Genomic DNA, 18,103 nt, shown 5'->3' on the forward strand with positions numbered 1-18,103 from the left:
TTTTGTAGCTTTAAACTCTGCAGAACCGAAGTTTGTTGTATCTAATTGGAGGATCATTATATTAAAAGAGTCAAGAAGACTCCCCATAGTTCGTCAGATAGCTGTGAGATTCTTCCAATAAATAGTTGTTTGCCTATGACAGGGGTCATTGACTCAGTTGCAACTATCTTCTATTAAAGAAAGTGAAATTTGGTTTGCATGTTACTATGCAATATCGCTTTTCCTGTCAGCTTGTTTCAACAAATCCACCGGAAATTAAGAAAATACAAAACAGAAATTCTATTTGCTTCCCCCACTGTAGTACACTGCAAGTGCTAGAGGGAGTATTTATATTCGTTTACTATGTCATCGACACCTTATCTAGTTTTGATCTACGTCCACAGACATTTGTTGAAATTGAAAACAATTATGGCGCTCTTAAATAAAGAACCTCAATCTTTAATAAGTGCCCTCAATTAGGTTGTAACGTGGCAAACGACCCAAAGGCATGCAAATTTATGAAAGACTGTCTGTCGCATTTTGACGCCCGAAGAAACGAATGGTGGATGGTGGACGTTTATCCAACGTTTTTACTTCTCAGGGTCTTCTCAGGGAGAGAATTTCACTGTCAGTAAATACCGTATTGCTTGTCTCAATGATGAATGCCCAAAACACAGGATATACGTAATATATAATTTCCTTAAATCGTCACAGAAATGAGGAAAATTATAAGAAAAAAAGCTGCAGCAAATCAAAGTCGTTTTACAGTAAAAGTCTTCATATTCTGGAATCATGTTATTAAAAAAGAATCATTTAGTTATATATTTCAAGCTGTAAAATCCCAGTATTAAACTACTGGAAACGTGTCCAAGTTAGGTTTCCTGGTATATTCTATCATCTATATGCGTGACCCGTGGATTTGTTTTCTCTTCTATAAGGTCTCCAGCTCATTTGCCAGCGGTGTCCTTATGGCATCGTACAACTTTTGCCAGAAATGATCTCTCTTTTCTTCATCCGTCCAGTCAAGGTAAACGATGTCTGAAATTTCATCAGGAACCTTACATTTCTCATATAAAATGACAATCACCTGATGTCCAGTCCTGCAGCTTGCCGCGAGAGCCTGGCCAAGCTCTGTACGTGCATAATAACTTTTCAAAGAGTCTTTAGATAGTACAAATATCGTTTTTCTACTACCATAGATTCCGTTAACAATGTTTTGATGGATCGGAAGACCTATTTCAAAGTCTATAAAATCGATGAAGGTTTCAAAGTTTTGTGCTCGTAGATTCGAGAGAAGCGTACCGTGAACCCATTCTTGGTTCTTCGAGCTGTAGCAAACAAATACGTCTTTTGATTGAGGGACATCCGGAATTTCTAAAATGTATTCAATGAGTTAAAGAAATTGCACTGGCAGAAAAAGAGGAGGTTGTGTGTTAAACGGTTACCTATTTGTACATCTGCCAACGGAGCTCGAGCGATTCTCTTGTATGGACGATATTTTCGCATGAGGTAGAAGATTATTAGCAGGAACACTACAGCAATTCCTGTCAAACACAATGCAATGGCTACAATTTTTCCTTGCGATAACCCAGAATCTGTATTCAACGTTTCTGTGAAAAGGTATTAAATCATGATATTAAAGTTATTTTTCACCTTAATTGTCAATGGGATAAAAAAATTGCGCTCAAAAATAAACTGAAATATTAAGATATGCATACTCGTATGGGACAAATGTGGACAGTTTTCTTTAAAAATCTCAACTAATCCAGGCTTTTTGTCCTTTAGAGCACTCAATGTTTCGTTTCGTCCATCAGTGGGACAAGGATCACACTGTTTGAGGTCTGTAGCATTCTGGTGCAAGCTGAAGGTACCGTTTGGACAACGTAAAGCTTTATGAGAGGAAGATGGACAGTAGAAACCTTGGAAGCAAGGAACTATATGGAACCACAAAAGAGACAACTATTAGCTCTTGCAATTGTATCATTAAAATATATCAAGATCGTGAATAATTACACTCACCTTTGGTTAGTGAAATTGTATTCTTGCTATGTCCTAAGGAACACTGGTAATCACCATCGACATTCTTCATCATTTCATTTAGAATCAACCTTGACCCGCATCGTCCGTTTTCTTGTACATACTCAGTGTTGTTTCTTGTGATTATTTTGTCATTTCTTTTCCACAGCCAACGACTCTGGTCACCACAAGGAGTATGGTGAACAGTGCAGGTAATATTGAGAGGTGAACCCATTTTTACAAACTTTCCGTGAATGGTTCCTGACTTGCCTTCCAGGCCAATGGCAATACTTCTCATCGGTTCGCTGGAATCTGGTATGGAAGAAGACAAAGTTATAGAAAAGCAATGGAGGAACCCATTGTCACTGTCACTAAATTCATCTCCACAGTAAAACCTCGTACTCAAAAAATTCTAGCGAAACAGCATGAGCTATACCTTAATTTTAACATCTCTTATCTAATATCTCTTACCTAAAGACGAAATTTCAGTCGTTGAACGAGCCTCTCCCAAGGCATTTTTAGCCACGCAAGTGTAGGTTCCTCCATTATTTTTCAAGACTCGGAAATACAGCGATTCTTTGCTACAACTAGGAATAACTTGTACATCACGACGGTTTAAATCAAGTCGAGTACCATTGTAGAACCATGTCAGAGTGGATGGTGGATTGCTTTCACAGAGAGCGCATGTGATCTCCACCATGGAGTTGACCATCGCTAATTTCTGGGACCGCTCGAATTTCATACTTGGTGGACCTACGAATTATCGAACTTGCAATAAAAAACTATATATTTGCAGGGCGATCTCAGGGTGAACAACTATCGAAATTTTGAAACGAAACGATTTTGCAACAGACGTGTCCTTGAGATAGCTTTCAGTGATATACTCGCTGTTTATTATATTCAGCTTGTAGCTTCTCACCAATAGGTTTACTGCCAACTTTACGTCTTCCATCACTAGCCAGTTTACACTCATTGGAACAACCGTTGTCTGAAATGAAATTAACATGGATCATGGAACCAAGGACAACAACTTGCAATAACCCGGTGAATGTATAAGAATTACCGATGATTTTCACTTCTGTGGTTGAATTTGTTTCACCAAATTTATTTCTTGCAACGCAAGTATAATTTCCTTCGTCTTCGCCCAATATTACCAACAGGAACAGCGTTTCCTGACACGGGGTCGAGGTTACATGCATCCTCTGTCCTTTGAATTCGAGCGGTTTACCATTGAAAAACCACTCTATCGTCGAGGCTGGATTGCTTTGGCACACTCGGCAGTTCAAGCCTATTGACGCCATTAAAGTGACACTTGTGCTGATGGTTTTGAACCTCATTCTGGGAGGATCTGTAAACATCAGCGAGATTATAAAACTGACGATAATGTTACTACTGCTGTTGTTGAAGGAAAATGTTATTATTTATCATGGCAATACTGATGTTAACATGATAATGATTGAGGGAGGGCACTGCTATTGTTACATGTTATTTATGCTTCATTTAGTTATCTTTTTAAGTTCGATACTACTGTTAGTTTTGTTGTGTACACGGTTTGTACTCTAACTCACCTTTACCTGTGTTTTCATCACCCACAGTACGCTTCCCATCTTTCAACGTACAATTCGTGGAACATTCAAATCCTGTATTGATTTTGTTAAAAAAAGTAAGGCATACAGACAGTGCAGTAAAGCCAACTACTAATATCAATTAATCGGATTAAAACTAACTTTATAGTTGACAAGGAAATACTAAACAGATCTGAGTCACGTCTTTATATGAAGATATATATTTTATATGAAAATGGATATCGGCTCATGATGGGCAGTGCGTCGGTCAGTGCCAGTGGTTTGATTACTGAGTCGTGATGTAGTTTCACTTTGATCTATTTATTTGAAATGGTAGATAATGATACACAAAGTGATTTATTTCAAAATATTTTTGTAGTATCGGTCTAAAAGACTCCTAAAATAGTCGATTAGAACGCACTAGGCGCTAGTGTGTTGATACTAAGTAAGTTGGAGGTTCCGTACACACGTTTTAAGAACAATCTTCTTGAATGATTGTTGGAGCGAGTAATTGAAAGAAAAAATACATACTTACCGTGTGTTAAAGATATTGGCATCATATACAGGAGAATAAGTATAGAAATGCTAAGAACATAACGTCGAAACATGATTCTGTGTCTCATGATAATCATTGCGTAACTTGTTACAGGAACGATGAGATTTAAGACTGAAGGTGGGTTCATAAATTAAAAGTTCCGGTAGGTAAAGTGAAAATGCAGTGATTAGACAATGCAATTCCTGGGAACTCGCACTGGGTTTCCAAGTAATTGAATGATAACAAACTGGCTGTGTAATTATATTCCGCTTCATTGCCGGTGTTATGTTCCTGTTTATATTTTCATAAGTAAATAGCTGGCAATGTCATGTAAACTATATTCTAGCGCTGAAAGACTCTCGAGTCTGAATCTCGTTCACTTGTATGGTTTAGTCTATACAATAGTTAGTAAATAAGTAAAACAACCATTAACTTTCGTTTGGTTAATACAGACTTATAGAGTCATTACAGTTACAAATGTTAGGCCAGCGACTTCAAAACTTGTTAAAGGCATTTCTATTTCATCTTTTCTTTTCAGGTTCACACCTTCACCTCGACAAATGGGCCGTTGAGACTTGAGGTAAACCTGATTAATAATCTATACCTGAACTGGTCTACTGGGTCGGGGAGGGGAGTGGGGCACCTCCCCAACGTCAAACACCTCATCATTCCTGCCAACAGGCCGCCTCCAACGTCGTGTCTATCTATCAGAGACATATCTATTAGAGACCAAACCATTTTGTTCAAAATTTTTCTTAGGGAAAGCGTGAAACAGTTTTGAGTTGTCGTCGATTCATTATGATGTATATTTAAATTACATGACGTTTCGTGTTAATGTAATGGAATAATGATGGTAAAGTTCCATAAAGTTTAAATGTTTAAATACGAAAGTTATGTCAGTTGAAACGGATAAAACTTCAAATGAAAAGGTATATTATTGAATAAAGAAAAAAAATCATATTTCACCATCAACCTTATGGATAATGTAGTATTAAATTAAGAGCACACTTTCTGCTCTTTCTTCACTGAGAGTACCAATTAATATAGAACTAGCAACTGACACCAGGGGGATCTAGTTAGAAGTCCTGTTCATCTTAGAGTAGAATAATGATTTATTTGCAAGCCTGTCTGCTTTGCATTTTGTCTTGTTTTCGACCGATTTGGACTAAACAAGCAATATTCTTAATTTAAAACATTTTTTTACAAATTTAACACCAGGAACAGCTGAATGAGCTGATTGATGCTATTGAAACATTATCAACATTGTTGAACTCTTTACTTGAACAAGCAAAGAAAGATGTTGAAGAATCATTAGGGAGCTTCATTGGTGACAAGGTTCGCACTCTTGGGCAAGCCATTGGTGGTTACTTTAAGTGCCTAAACACTTTTCATGTTGCAAACCGAAGTGAGCTTCAATTGAAATGGCAAGCATGTTATCAAAATAAGGACATTCGTGAGTCTGTTGACAATCTCTTGGAAGTTGAGGAAAATTGGGATGATTTTCTGAAAGAAGTTGATAGGAAACTAGACGGAGGTGACAATGATGCTGGTCAAAGTTTGATTGTGGATCAGCTGGACCACTCAGAATACCTCTGGTTAATATAGACACAGGAAGGTAAATATTTTTCATGTTATTATGTTGTAATGTTAAGGTGGGTTGATTTTTGGGATGTCAAAGAGGAGGAATGGGGCTAGCCTTCTTTGGAAAGTGCAAGGGTGGCAAAGGTGCTTTCAGTTTTAATTTTAAAACTAGAATTGTTTTCTTTGTAATAGTTTAACTAATCTTGGCGATTTTATTGGATCCAATAATTTGCTGCTTGTATTTCTTCGTCACTTTGCCTGACTACCGTGACGTGATCATGTCATGCAACTTCAAAGCGCTAGACAGGAATTTGAAAACCTGAGAACCACAATAGCCGTTGTCAGCTTTGGATCCAAGGTAAGCTAGGTAAAGTTTTCACAAAACCCTGGATACAAATGAATTTAATATGTCTTGAACTGGTATTATAATTCTGCATGCAACTTTTCCTCCAGGAGAAAGCAATATCCTGGAAGAAAGATACAAAATGCGAGTTCCCAATATTACTGGACGAAGATCGTCACTTGTACAAAGCTCTAGGGTTAAAGAGGTCAGTATCAAAGGTTTGGGCAGTATCTTCCTTAGTCTATTACGCGGAACAGAAATTAGCTGGCCGAAAATTACTTTCCATGTTAGAGGAAGATGATCCACATCAATTAGGAGGGGATTTCATCATCAATAGTTCCGGAATTCTAACCTTGCTTTACCAAAGTAAAACCTCCACTGACAGACCGTCGGTTGAGTTTTTACTGGACTTTTTACAATCACATTAATACCCGGCGTGGTTGCAAACTGACGATATAATTTATACAAACAGTTATCATAAGTACCTGGACTTTCTATTATATAAATACCTGAACTTTCTAAAATTGAAAAGTTAAGTCCTCAAGTCAAGATGCATGCATTATGAAGACAGTAATCTAAATCTTGTTGTTGGATGGTTACTATCTGAAGTATGTTGCAAGCTTCAGCGAATTATTACAAGATTCAAGTAATTAAATAACACTGGCGTAGTCTGGTGTCATGTAATCAATGTCCCAATGGCTAAGTACTAAACGATTTTCCCTGATTATGACTTTGATTAAATAAAGTCAAACATTAAAAGTTTTAGACAAAATTTGTTGTAACTAATCAGGCGACGTGAGTTCACTCATGTCCCTGATGCCATTATCACTATGCAGTTGAACTGTCTGGGGGACGCAGGCCAGATTGCAAAGATAGTTCGACGTTTCTATTCAGACTGACAGCCGGGTAAAACATCTCATTTCCGCTCGGCAATTGTATCGATCCCCTCTCATCGTCGTTGAGAAAGAACGTGAGTCTATACGAACTCACATCTAACAACACTCCTACAACAGCCCCCGTCTCAATCCCGCCCAGGTGGCGTTCGAAATGTGCATTATTATGTCGGAACCAGCTTCGGCTTGCATCGGCGTACATCGACCAGGCTTTCGTGTCCTTTCCCAAGATCGTATTCTTCTCGGTATCGGCTCGGGCGACGCCAAACGCAGGATCGGGATTGCTCGTATACTTGTCGATCGTGATCTCCCAGTAGTGTATGCCTTTTGAGAAACCAATGTTTCCTAGAACCACGCGATTTTCACTGCAGTTGCAAGTAACTGTGTAGTTGTCGTTTGACAAGGATACACCTGACGGAGCCGTCTCGGGGTCGAACGTAAAATAGGCCACTAAAAAACAGAGAAAACACGTAGTTTTCTATTTGAAACTCTGAAGATCATCTCCAGGTGATTGGGGGACAGAGTAATGAGATCATTGGAATGGTGATTGATTTAAAACCTAATAAACACTCCCAGTCATTTCCATGATATTTCTCGGTACCTTAGAATAGGATTGACTGATGATAGAGTTTTGGCAAGAGAATGCAATGACTACGTTTATCTCCGTATGAAAATATACAAAACTTACAATCTGGTGTGCCCAGGTAAACAAGATCGCTTGATTGGCTTTCACCAGCACTGCTGTAGGCTCGTACACGTGCTCTGTACGTGGAGTCAAACTGCACCCCGCTGACTGTGCACTTGGTCTTATCCCCACTGTACACCTCTCTAAAGCTTCCTCCACACCCATCGTCGATTTCGACCACAAAACCTTGCGGATTTCCATGTTCCACAGGACGCCATGATAAGATGATCTTGTCATTCAACACTGAACATTGATCGGGTAGGAATTCCGGAGCTGGTGGCGCTGTAAGCGGATTGAGAACAGTTTAGGGAATCCATTAAAAGGCCATTTCCCGTCCCGGCTTATCAGCTAAACTTGGATAGAATTCTAGGTGTAACTAAGCTTTATCTATTGAAGTATCCTTCCTTGAGGTCAATCAAGAGTCTTTTCTAATTCGATCGTTCAACGAAGCTAAATTGAGTTGGGCTAAATCCAGTCTGGCTGGTGTCACTCTGGGTGGGTGGCATTTTTCCAAAACCTCATTAGTCAGAAAGAAGATTAAGACAAAAAAATCACTCCCACTCTCAATGATGTCTTCTACCAGAAGTAAAGTTTTCAAGCCTGTTCAAACTAGTGATCTAACCTTTTAACTCGTAAAAGTTCATATCTTGCAACACTTCGTGTATAACGGAAAGATCTAGTGTTAGGTTGATGTTACATGAAGTAGTCGGTTCCATGGAGAAATCCTTATACCAATCACGTTGTGACGTCAACACCCTGGGAACAAACACACCACATTTCAATTTCAAAATGAAATCTAATCTTTGATAACTTTGTCGCTCCTAAATCTTCTGGTACTCCTAAATCCTCACTAGGTGTCTTATGGAGTCCTTATATAAATCAAAGTATAGAGTTACCTTTGACTCACGGAGTTTGAGACCTAAAGAAGCAAAAGAATAAACTATAGACTGTAGTTCGTACGTCGTAATATATCCTGAAGTGACCTGTTCATTACTGGACCAAATTCTTACCAATAGAAAAGAGGATGGATCGACTTCTCTCAAGACCTCCATTGTATACTCGATCAATCCTTTGGCTTCATATGCCTTTCCTTCACATTCTTTAATCTGATTGTTTAAGTTCTTAATCTTTTTATTGATCTCTGTTGTGACGACCTGCAATAATTCATTCTTTTTCCCTTCAATAAACCTTATCAGGGAGTCGCATTGTGCTACAACACTGGCCTCAAAATCGAGACCATTTTCCTAAGAATTGAAAGGCAAGTTAAAATATTAGCCTTGTGTTAGTTGGACATTCCTATGTCAGGCAAACGTCTTTAGATTTATATCCAAGAAGCTAAAATTTACCGTCTGAACTTTACCTGAATATCAACACGTTTCTCATTTAAACGGCCGATGAAACTTTGTAACTCTTTTTCTTTCTCACATAACTGTTTTAGGTTTCCTGTAAGCTCCGTCTAGGATTATATATAACAATATAGTTACATTCCTGTTCATACCCTATTATACGTAAGTCAAGTCTGCATGCATGACAACGGTATTCTGGTTTAGTCATACTTAAAAATAATGACTAGTACATGATATTTCTTGGTTTGTAATCTTTGAAAGACATCCTTGAAAGCAATGTCCTTTTACAATACAAAAGAGAAACACGGCTCAAAAACAATTTTCTTCAGTTTGTTCACAAGCTTGGCTATTTAGTGAAACAGTGTATGCTTATTTTCCCGCCCTCACAAATGTTTTTTAAAACAATGCTTCATAGTTTGTTCAATAGCAGGTGCAGCCAAACAAGCTTTACAAAGCACATGATTCTCCCCAGGTCACCGACGTTGCGATCTTTTGGCGGTCAACTGGTATTTGTTTTATGTCCTCATTAAGCCTCAACCGCAACATTTTCGCGAGCACACACAATAAAAGGACCGCCCAGGTTTTGTTTGTAAAGTTCAGCGTTGTTGTTTCCGTTCTTCCCGCGTGGACAGACTGTGAAAACGTGAAGCTGAGTAAATTAAAAATCTGAATAATTGATCAAATTTCGTCTTTACTCTGGCCTTAAATCAATAAGTTGTTGATTGAAAGATGTCTAGAGACGGAGATTATTTGTATTTGTATCGTGTTATCGCCCCAAATTGCACTAAAACACAAGACAATGCTGATCTGCTGTTATTATGACCTAAAAGCTAATTTATATTTGTTCATGATATTTGTAAAGAAGACAGATATATCGCGCTGTGATATGGTTTTTATCCTGTTAACGAAGTAACTTATTCCACACGCTGTTATTAAAATCTATTATTTGAGTAAAAGTTTACTGAATACAGTCATTTTTTGCGGACAGATAGTGGTTTTGTTAAATGCTTCGCAAATAGGTTTAGTGTTCTGTCATCTCTGCAATATTTTAAGAAATATATTTTTAGCAGAAATAAATCAGGCTTACTGCATGACCCTTTACGAATCACGAGACATAAGAACTCATAGTATAGAATGTAACGGGATAAAAACAGTTTCTTTTAGAGGCTCGTTGGATAAAGTTTTAAAAAAACTCATCACAAACCTTCTGTTCCTTGAACATCTCTCCCAGGGCTTTTACATCGTGTTTACGATGTTTTCCTCTGTCTACACAGAGGTAACAGACCGTTGTCTTACACTTGACGCAATACATGCTGATGTTTTCCTCTCTATGATGACTACACTTCATCACATCTTGCCTTCCTTTGCCAAGAGTTGAGGGTGATACTAACATATGTGAAGCCAGCGGTCCACGACGAGGGTGATAGGTCTTGCAGCATTTCTCGCAATACGTGATATCACATTGCTCGCAAGATATTGTCCCGGCATTCGGGGGAATCGTATCGCACATTTGACAGAGAACGTCGGACGTCGCTCCAAAGGAACGATTCACGAGCTTTTCCAAGATTCTGTCTCTGGGAAATGACTGCACGTCACAGTTTCCAATGCATATCTTCTTCTCACAAGCGGGGCAGGAAACCATTGCCACCTTTGCTCCTCCATTACTCCCTTTCTCCTCCGTTTCACATCCATCAGCATTTGCCTGTTACATCGGAGTAGGATATCAACGATTCAGCGCAGTACAGACAAGCGTGATGCGTGCAAGGCAGAATCACTGGATTCTGAAACGGTTTTTCGCAAACCATACAAATGAGCTCCTTCTCCATCCTCTGAGATCTATCCAATTTCACGTCCAAACTCTCGAGGCGTAAATCATAGTTTAACTTAATTATTTTTGTACAAATGTTTGTGTACTTTACTGCTTCACACTTCGCCACAGATTTAAGCATTTCGGTGTTTCGACCGTTAACTCTTGATCCTCATTGGTTGGATTCCGAGCCTTATCCAATCAGATTGTGGCGGCAAATGTTCCGGCCGGTGGTTTTTTCACGCTTGTATAAACAGCTTACTCAAGCGTTCCTGTGCGGTTTTCTTGGCTAATTTTCTCCGCATTTTTATAATTGTTTGTTAAATTTAAATTGTTTTGTTAAATTTGCCTTGTTAGTTTTCATTCATGCCTGTTGTTCCTGCAACTTGTGTATTCTTTCCACTGATCTGAGGGATTCTCTCTTGTGAACAGTATACCTGAATTAAGGATTAATAGTTCTCTCTCCTCAGTCAACTTGGAGGGAAAATGTTAACATCTTACTCTCAAACACTGTAGCTCTTAGAAAACTCTCAGCATCCTCTCATAAAAACACGGACATCAGTCAAAACGGAATGAATCCTATTTTATTAGAGACATCTAACAACGTGAGCATGCGTTTACTTTTGGTCAGCGTTCGAGGATACATGATCTCTTTACATGTAACTGGATCCGTAACATATACCTGTCAATCTCGTATCATCGTATGGCCATGATTCACGCTGTGTATAGAGACGCCATCGGTGATATCTGCGGTGATTTCTATCATTGCATGGTCTTTCAACGTGGTCAAGGACCCGGTGAAAGCCTCAAGTATATCAAACCTTAAAAAATCGCTTTTACACCACCGCCAAGGTCACCTCTTTTAAAAAACGTGCTATATTGTACCCTGTCATGAAATTCTTTATCGAGGGAACAAAAACACTCTCATGCTCCTTTTATATGGGTGGCTTTGTGGTTCAATTCATGACTTTTGTTCGTAGAGGTCAAACTATTCTTGAGCGATATACGACAAACCTTTTAGAGCTGTTACTGTGTATTTGAATAAAAAAATGGGAATTCGTGTTACGCACTGAATGAAAAAAACGTGCAAATTGTACAGACTTTGTTCTCGCATGATGTATTATACCAAATGTGTTAAATGCACGAATGTGTGTTTCTTTATTAAACATATGGCTGGCCTATAAAGTACTTCACACATTATATACTTCTGTGACCAGTTTTGATTAGTTAAAGAAGCGTGTTCAAATGACAACATGATATTTAAATTTTTTAATGTTTCTGTGGAATACCTGCTATTTACAGTTCAATAATATTAATAACTCCGTGGCGGTGCTTGCGTGCTAATTTCAGTTAGTTTTAGGCTAAAAAAAAATAAAACTCGTCCTTCATAGAGAATGATACAATTGAACTGGACAGTTCGATTATAATCTTAAAGAGTTTTAAATAACTAAAGAGTAAAGTGCATGAGTGTCTGTGTAAGTGTAGGTATATATATAGCATCTGTATCTGCCCAGTCGTCTCTAATGAATTGAGTTTTTCAGAAATTACAATACGTTTTGTTTACGCGTATAAATTGATAGCTATATATAGTATTGATTTTGACTATAAGACATCAAAATAAAGCGCGTTTCAGCAATTTGCAGGTACATTCTGGAATGTACCCCACCCAGAACGATGGTTGTTTTTGACCGGATATCCCTACGCAAATTCTGACTAAGCTGTGGCCACCAGAAACTCTTGTGGAACGAACGTCACACTTTTTTGTGTGCGCTCTTGACTTTTGTCTCCACTAACTTTGCATTATTGGGTTGTCAATGGTACCACCTGCACGTTAGCTGACAAACCCAAGAACAACCTGCTACCTTCGGACGTGATTGCAATGATCAAGCTATTCATGTCTTAAAAAACAACTACAAAAGCACGCGGATGATTGTACGTATATCACTTTCGATTTCAATTCAAGAAATGGCACCAGAATTCCAATTTTCTGATGCTCTCCTCGTGCGGAAACCATTCGTCAGTATACTGCATGCATCATGGAGATTAAAACGCGCGGTGAATTATTTGTCATATCTTTTTTTCCAAAAACACTCCCTTTAAAGAATACAGCACCGGTTAAGTACTTGATTAAAATGCTAAAGTCGCGTATTCCTTGATCCATTCAGTATGAAAACTAACATCTGGTCGAATATACAGAAAAGCTATGCTTGCAATTCCATAAACACGAAAAAATGTATCAGTTTTAACGTATTATTAAGGAAACTGGGTCAACCTTCAGTTAATTTATCCGTCCACACACGCGGGAAGTCGAGCGAAAAATCAGAAGCAATAACGCTAAGTAACCGCAATTGTTTCACGGCTAAAATAGTCTTTGAGACAAAGTGTTTTCTTATGTTAATTGCCATGAACACATGTCAGTATACGTCTTCATCGTCATGTTGCACAATAAAAGTGGTTTGAGAATGGTTTTGGGCCGGCACTCGTCAGTAACCGGGGATATGCTGACATCTTGAAGATGGCAAAACTTGTACGAACGATGAAAATGTACAAAAGCGTTGAACTAGCGACCGTGAACTCGTTTGAGAGACTTCCAGACGATGTTTTGGCTCAAATTTTATCGTATTTACCAAAGGTTTCCCTTGTTCGCCTCTCAATCGTCAACTCTCGTTGGCATCGAGTTTCGTTTGATGCCAGCCTTTGGCGAGATGTGTGTATTCCTTTTGATTTCAGACATAACGTGCAAGACTCCACGTTGATGAAATTAACGGCGTGTAGCAGGAATGTGTATAAACTGTATTTAGTCGAATGCCGGAACCTTACAGACGAGTTACTGCGATTCATTTCAGTCCATTGTCCAAATTTGAAGAAACTACAACTCTGTGGTTGTGTTGATATTACTGACAAAGGAATGACAGACGTCGCTCGTAGGTGCACAAGACTCCGAAAGCTTGGAATTGCAAAAACAAAGGTTACAGATCGAAGTCTAAACATTCTCATTCAAAATAACCCCGATTTGACAACTCTCGAGACCAGCACCCAGGCGTGTACTGTAGATACTTTGGCAAGTTTGAGAAATTGTAAGACATTGAGAAAACTTAAAGTTTACGAAACTCCCGAGGAAGTTTTGGTCAAAGATACAAGGATTTTGTTGGATGACAGCATGTTCGAAGCTCTGGGAAAATCTTGCCCGAATTTGACTGATTTAGTTTTAATTTATGATAATGTCGAAGCATCAGATTCCTCGGTTCGTGAACTCGCCCGTGGCTGTCCGCTGCTCGAGAATATCGAGATTGATAGTTGTCCTGAAGTGGGAGATCAAGGGATCAAAGCTTTGGTGAAGAACGGGTGCCTGGAACACCTTCATTTGGGAGAGAGTCGAGTCAGCGATGAAACATTACGTGCCGTTGCAACATACCTGCCGAAAATACGAAGTCTCAAGCTTGAATATGCTGACGTCACTGATAACGGGGTGTTCCATCTGATGGGCAATTGTAAATTTCTTGAGGAACTGAGCCTCGGTGTGAAAATACCAGAGAATTTGACCGACATCACTGCTAGTATTATATCATGTCTATCCGGGCCATTTTTATGTTCCCTTGAGTTCAACTCTTGTGCCATCACTGACCGTGGTCTCGCCATTCTTGTTACTGATAATTCTGTCCTGTTGACGTCTCTAAGTATCAAGGCATGTACGCAGATTACTTTTGATGGCTTGATGAAATGTTTAAAGCGTTGTCAAGGATTGAGGCTGTTGGACGTCTTCTTTTCGGGACTCGTTCAAAATGTCATTCAGTTGATGGACATAGCCGAAATTTTACCCAACCTTTGTTCTCTTGGTGCTGTGGATGTTGAAGGCGTAAGCGAAAAAGATCTGGAGACATTTCAATCGCTTTATCCACTATGTGATGTGAGGTTGTGAGCTCTGTTTAGCCACAACAGCATGTCAACGATTCTAAAATATCTGGACTATTAAGTGAAACTAGATCTGACAAATATAATCACAATAAATTATGCCTGTTTATAAAGTTATAATATATGTATTATTAGGGCAATAAATGAAGATATCTACTCTTTGTTGTTTTACTTTCTGGTGAAGCATGAATTCGGGTACAAAGCATAGGAAATACCACACAAAACATCTCAACGACTGACCTAGTCACTCCTAGCTAGTTTGAAGAATGATGTTACGATTATTCTGCAACGTTAATTCGGCTTCTTCAAAGTTGAAATTACAGCTATATTTCAAAACTCGTAAGGACCCTGAGTAAACAGGTTAATCCGAGTAGGTTTTCGAACAGTTTACCATATAAATCCTGTATTAATCCTTTAATCCACGCTGTATGTGGAGTTTCCGACACGGCAATTAACACAAATGTATCTCTAATCTTTGTGGTCTACATGATGCAGATTTTCGATTTCCATAATTCGTCCACTCGCCCCTTCTTCGCTTCTCCTGTACCTTAACATATCTAATCAGCATAATTTGCAATACATACGAGGCAGAACGATACCATTGAAGGAATCTGGCACTAGCACGTGCGTTGAAATGCTTCACCATGACAACTGTTTACATTTAATTAGAATTGTTTACAAATTCTAAAGCCGACGTGACTGTTGTTCTGATTGTTCGGTTCAATGCGACGAATTAAAACGTTGTTTTACAACACATTTTAACAATGGCAAGCTATCAACTCGAGCTCAGAGCGCGACGTAGGAACGTTTTTGTGACACAGTTGAGGTACGGATCATTTTTGGTTTCAATGGTGTCGGTGAGCAATGTTTTGTTTCACCTTGGTTTGGATCTTTCAGAGATCAAGAAGATATCGACGATGGTAAAACTGATTTCATCAAGAAACATGCAGTTGTTAATGAAGTAAAGATATATGTTGATTTTGAGAATAAGTATTTTTGAGTCAGTTATACTGACACTGTTATATCCTTTTCTATCAGCCGCTTCTACAATGAATAAGCAATATTCAGCACGAATTAGTGAATTTTGAAAATTCCAATTGTTGCCGGCGTTTACATATTGTTGTCAAAATTTATTTATAAAAAAAACTCGTTTTAAAGTACAAATGTTGCAAGTTTTAATGATACATTCGAATGTCTTAATTGTATTTCATTGAATTACGTACGTTAATTGTTACCTAATTAGTTGACTTGGAATTCTGAATTGCAACAACATGAACTGCATTTGAAACCAATTCACAATCGTGGTTCTCCTTTGTTCTAAATGTGGAGAGCACGCGTTGTCACGCGAACGACAACGTTAACTATCTCATGAAGTTATCTAGCAAAGCTTTATCATTAAAGTCTAGGTTTTGCCCAAACCTCTTTGCATGTATAAAGCTTCACTACTAACACAATCTTATGTAACGTACACATATAACTTTCTAGTCTTCCGACAAGCTCTTGTCCAGCGGCATCAAGACTCTGCAGTCAACTCTTCTCGTCAAACAAGCGAACGAAGCTGACAAAATCGACGAGCTTTTACAAACAAAAAGAAAAGAGTATCATGAAAAGATGAAGATGTGCAAGAATAGGGAGGAACTGCTTCGGAAAAGACAGCAACAGGTTTGTTTCTGAAGTTATACCGAAGTTGAGTTTGTTAAAGTATCCCAAAATTTATACAAAACACATATATCTGTATACGTTTCATTGTTAAATTGCGTTACCATCATCATTTAATACTGTGACTCTTAGATTGAAGAAAGAGTGAATAAATTTGATAAGTTTATCAAAGAAACAGAGGCAAAACGAAGACGTGCCTTAGAGAAATACCAGAATGAGAAAAGACTGAAAGAACAAAAGACCAAAGAATTAGAAATTTACACAAAAGAACTCAGGAAACTTAGACAACGGTAGTGGAAACTTATCTTCGTCTTTATATCACGATGTTGTGCTAACTGTTGTATTTTCCTGTTTTACCTGCTCCTGAGAAAGGAAATGAGGTGGATAATCTTTAAAAGCAGGCTGCAGCCAGCGTTCGTCCAGAAGTAAAAATGTTCGACATCATTAATTTTATGGTGATTTTTCTGTTTTACAGGCATAAAAGTTTGCAGAAGAAAGTTGAAACGTATTCGGTGTATCAGAAATACTTGATGAGGGTAATTGACATCACTCCTGGAGGTAAGATTAAGAAGATTTGTTCAGTAGTTCCTGTGCGTCTGGATATGAAAAATAAACCTGGATTCATGAAGGCACATTTCGCATTTACGATGATTATTTCGTTTTAGATTATTTTGACAATACCAACGATTCAGTCCTGCTGGGTATCATGGCACGACATAAAACACTCTATTCCATGTTCGAGATACTCGCCGCTGCACTTAGCAGCAAAACTGACGAGGTTAGCGACTGAAATATTATTTTTTGTGATTCATTTCATCGCAAACACAAGTGTATAACAGCTTGGTGTTTTTATTATCCAAAGATAAAGGCGAACCAACAAATTATCCTTAACACTCGTCAAGAATACAATCAACAAATACTGGTAGGTGTGCATGACTGATGACATAGGAAAGGAACATTGATAAATTTCGAGCGAGGTTCAAATCTCGTAAGATGATTCTCTTTCTGTGCGTGATCTTTTTTGTGCATGGCTCCTATAGATCGACAATCACGAAATTGCAAAGCTGCAGAACAAGTTGGAAGATTTAACGCACGGCAACGCTCAACTTGAACACGTTCTCCAGACAAATGACGATATTTACAGACATCAGGTGAATTTCTATGAAAATTTAGTTTTGAGGGCTAGTGTATCATGAAAACACTTCAGCTATCTTTCGAGATTTGACCAGCATCTTTCGTGTGTCAATTTTCATATTATAAGACAAGCTATGTAGTTGAGTTTACTGAGACATGAAAAAAAGTATATCCTTCTTCGCTACAGCGAACCACTCTTGGTCAGGTGAAAATGGCTGTACTGAATCTGGCTGAGAAATGCGTACGAAAACATTGTGCACCTTTGGTTGACTGTGACGATATTTTTGAAATGCTTTCTGTCATTCAGGTTTGTTAAAAATATTCAATGAAATATTGTTAATTCAGTGGCCGAGTCACTCAAACTAGTCTTATATATACGTACTTTCCATTAACTCCTTTATATCAGGTGTTCATACGAGACCATCAGGACATATGTTCAATGGCTAGAACTATGAAAACACCAGACGACGCTGAGCAGTCAAACAGCGATAAAAAGACTAAAATAAACGTCTATCAATATTTGGCCAGACCCTCGCAAAATGTTCTTGTCCCAACGCACTCCGAGGAGTTTCCCTGAGCGGGCGAATTGAAAATAAATACAAATACTTCCCGCTGGTATTTCTATATAGTTTTTCCTGAATGAAAAAG

The 18,103-nt window shown here is 38.4% G+C and overlaps 5 protein-coding genes across 5 annotated transcripts; 3 read left to right on the forward strand and 2 right to left on the reverse strand.

The window, feature by feature from the left end:
• Nucleotides 1-720: 720 nt before the first annotated feature.
• Nucleotides 721-4,192, reverse strand: LOC114532346 (hemicentin-1-like). The gene is made up of 9 exons (XM_028553831.1): nt 4,096-4,192; nt 3,564-3,635; nt 3,059-3,343; nt 2,915-2,983; nt 2,467-2,748; nt 1,999-2,307; nt 1,698-1,913; nt 1,425-1,589; nt 721-1,353 (listed from the first exon to the last, which is right to left on the reverse strand). Exons 1-9 carry the CDS (start codon nt 4,190-4,192, stop codon nt 911-913), a joined length of 1,938 nt encoding a protein of 645 aa, XP_028409632.1. The 3' UTR covers nt 721-910.
• Nucleotides 4,193-5,071: 879 nt separating this feature from the next.
• On the forward strand, nt 5,072-6,470 carry LOC114532347. Its single transcript, XM_028553832.1, has 4 exons — nt 5,072-5,083; nt 5,314-5,690; nt 5,869-6,034; nt 6,130-6,470. The coding sequence occupies exons 1-4, from the start codon at nt 5,072-5,074 to the stop codon at nt 6,445-6,447; spliced, it is 873 nt and encodes a 290-aa protein (XP_028409633.1). The 3' UTR covers nt 6,448-6,470.
• Nucleotides 6,471-6,814: 344 nt separating this feature from the next.
• Nucleotides 6,815-10,892, reverse strand: LOC114532349 (E3 ubiquitin-protein ligase TRIM9-like). The gene is made up of 8 exons (XM_028553833.1): nt 10,746-10,892; nt 10,148-10,645; nt 8,958-9,053; nt 8,608-8,841; nt 8,494-8,516; nt 8,220-8,353; nt 7,601-7,879; nt 6,815-7,362 (listed from the first exon to the last, which is right to left on the reverse strand). Exons 1-8 carry the CDS (start codon nt 10,890-10,892, stop codon nt 6,848-6,850), a joined length of 1,926 nt encoding a protein of 641 aa, XP_028409634.1. The 3' UTR covers nt 6,815-6,847.
• A 1,634-nt stretch (nt 10,893-12,526) lies between these two features.
• Nucleotides 12,527-14,830, forward strand: LOC114532501 (F-box/LRR-repeat protein 7-like). Its single transcript, XM_028554016.1, has one exon. It carries the CDS (start codon nt 13,266-13,268, stop codon nt 14,667-14,669), a length of 1,404 nt encoding a protein of 467 aa, XP_028409817.1. The 5' UTR covers nt 12,527-13,265; the 3' UTR covers nt 14,670-14,830.
• A 133-nt stretch (nt 14,831-14,963) lies between these two features.
• Nucleotides 14,964-18,054, forward strand: LOC114532502 (coiled-coil domain-containing protein 42-like). Its single transcript, XM_028554017.1, has 10 exons — nt 14,964-15,488; nt 15,560-15,623; nt 16,148-16,324; nt 16,454-16,611; nt 16,797-16,879; nt 16,987-17,099; nt 17,184-17,243; nt 17,362-17,472; nt 17,643-17,762; nt 17,862-18,054. The coding sequence occupies exons 1-10, from the start codon at nt 15,427-15,429 to the stop codon at nt 18,030-18,032; spliced, it is 1,119 nt and encodes a 372-aa protein (XP_028409818.1). The 5' UTR covers nt 14,964-15,426; the 3' UTR covers nt 18,033-18,054.
• Nucleotides 18,055-18,103: the final 49 nt, after the last annotated feature.

The sequence above is a fragment of the Dendronephthya gigantea genome, unplaced genomic scaffold (genome assembly GCF_004324835.1).
Source record: "Dendronephthya gigantea isolate DGI-Jeju-01 unplaced genomic scaffold, DenGig_1.0 000079F, whole genome shotgun sequence".
NCBI lineage: Eukaryota > Metazoa > Cnidaria > Anthozoa > Malacalcyonacea > Nephtheidae > Dendronephthya > Dendronephthya gigantea.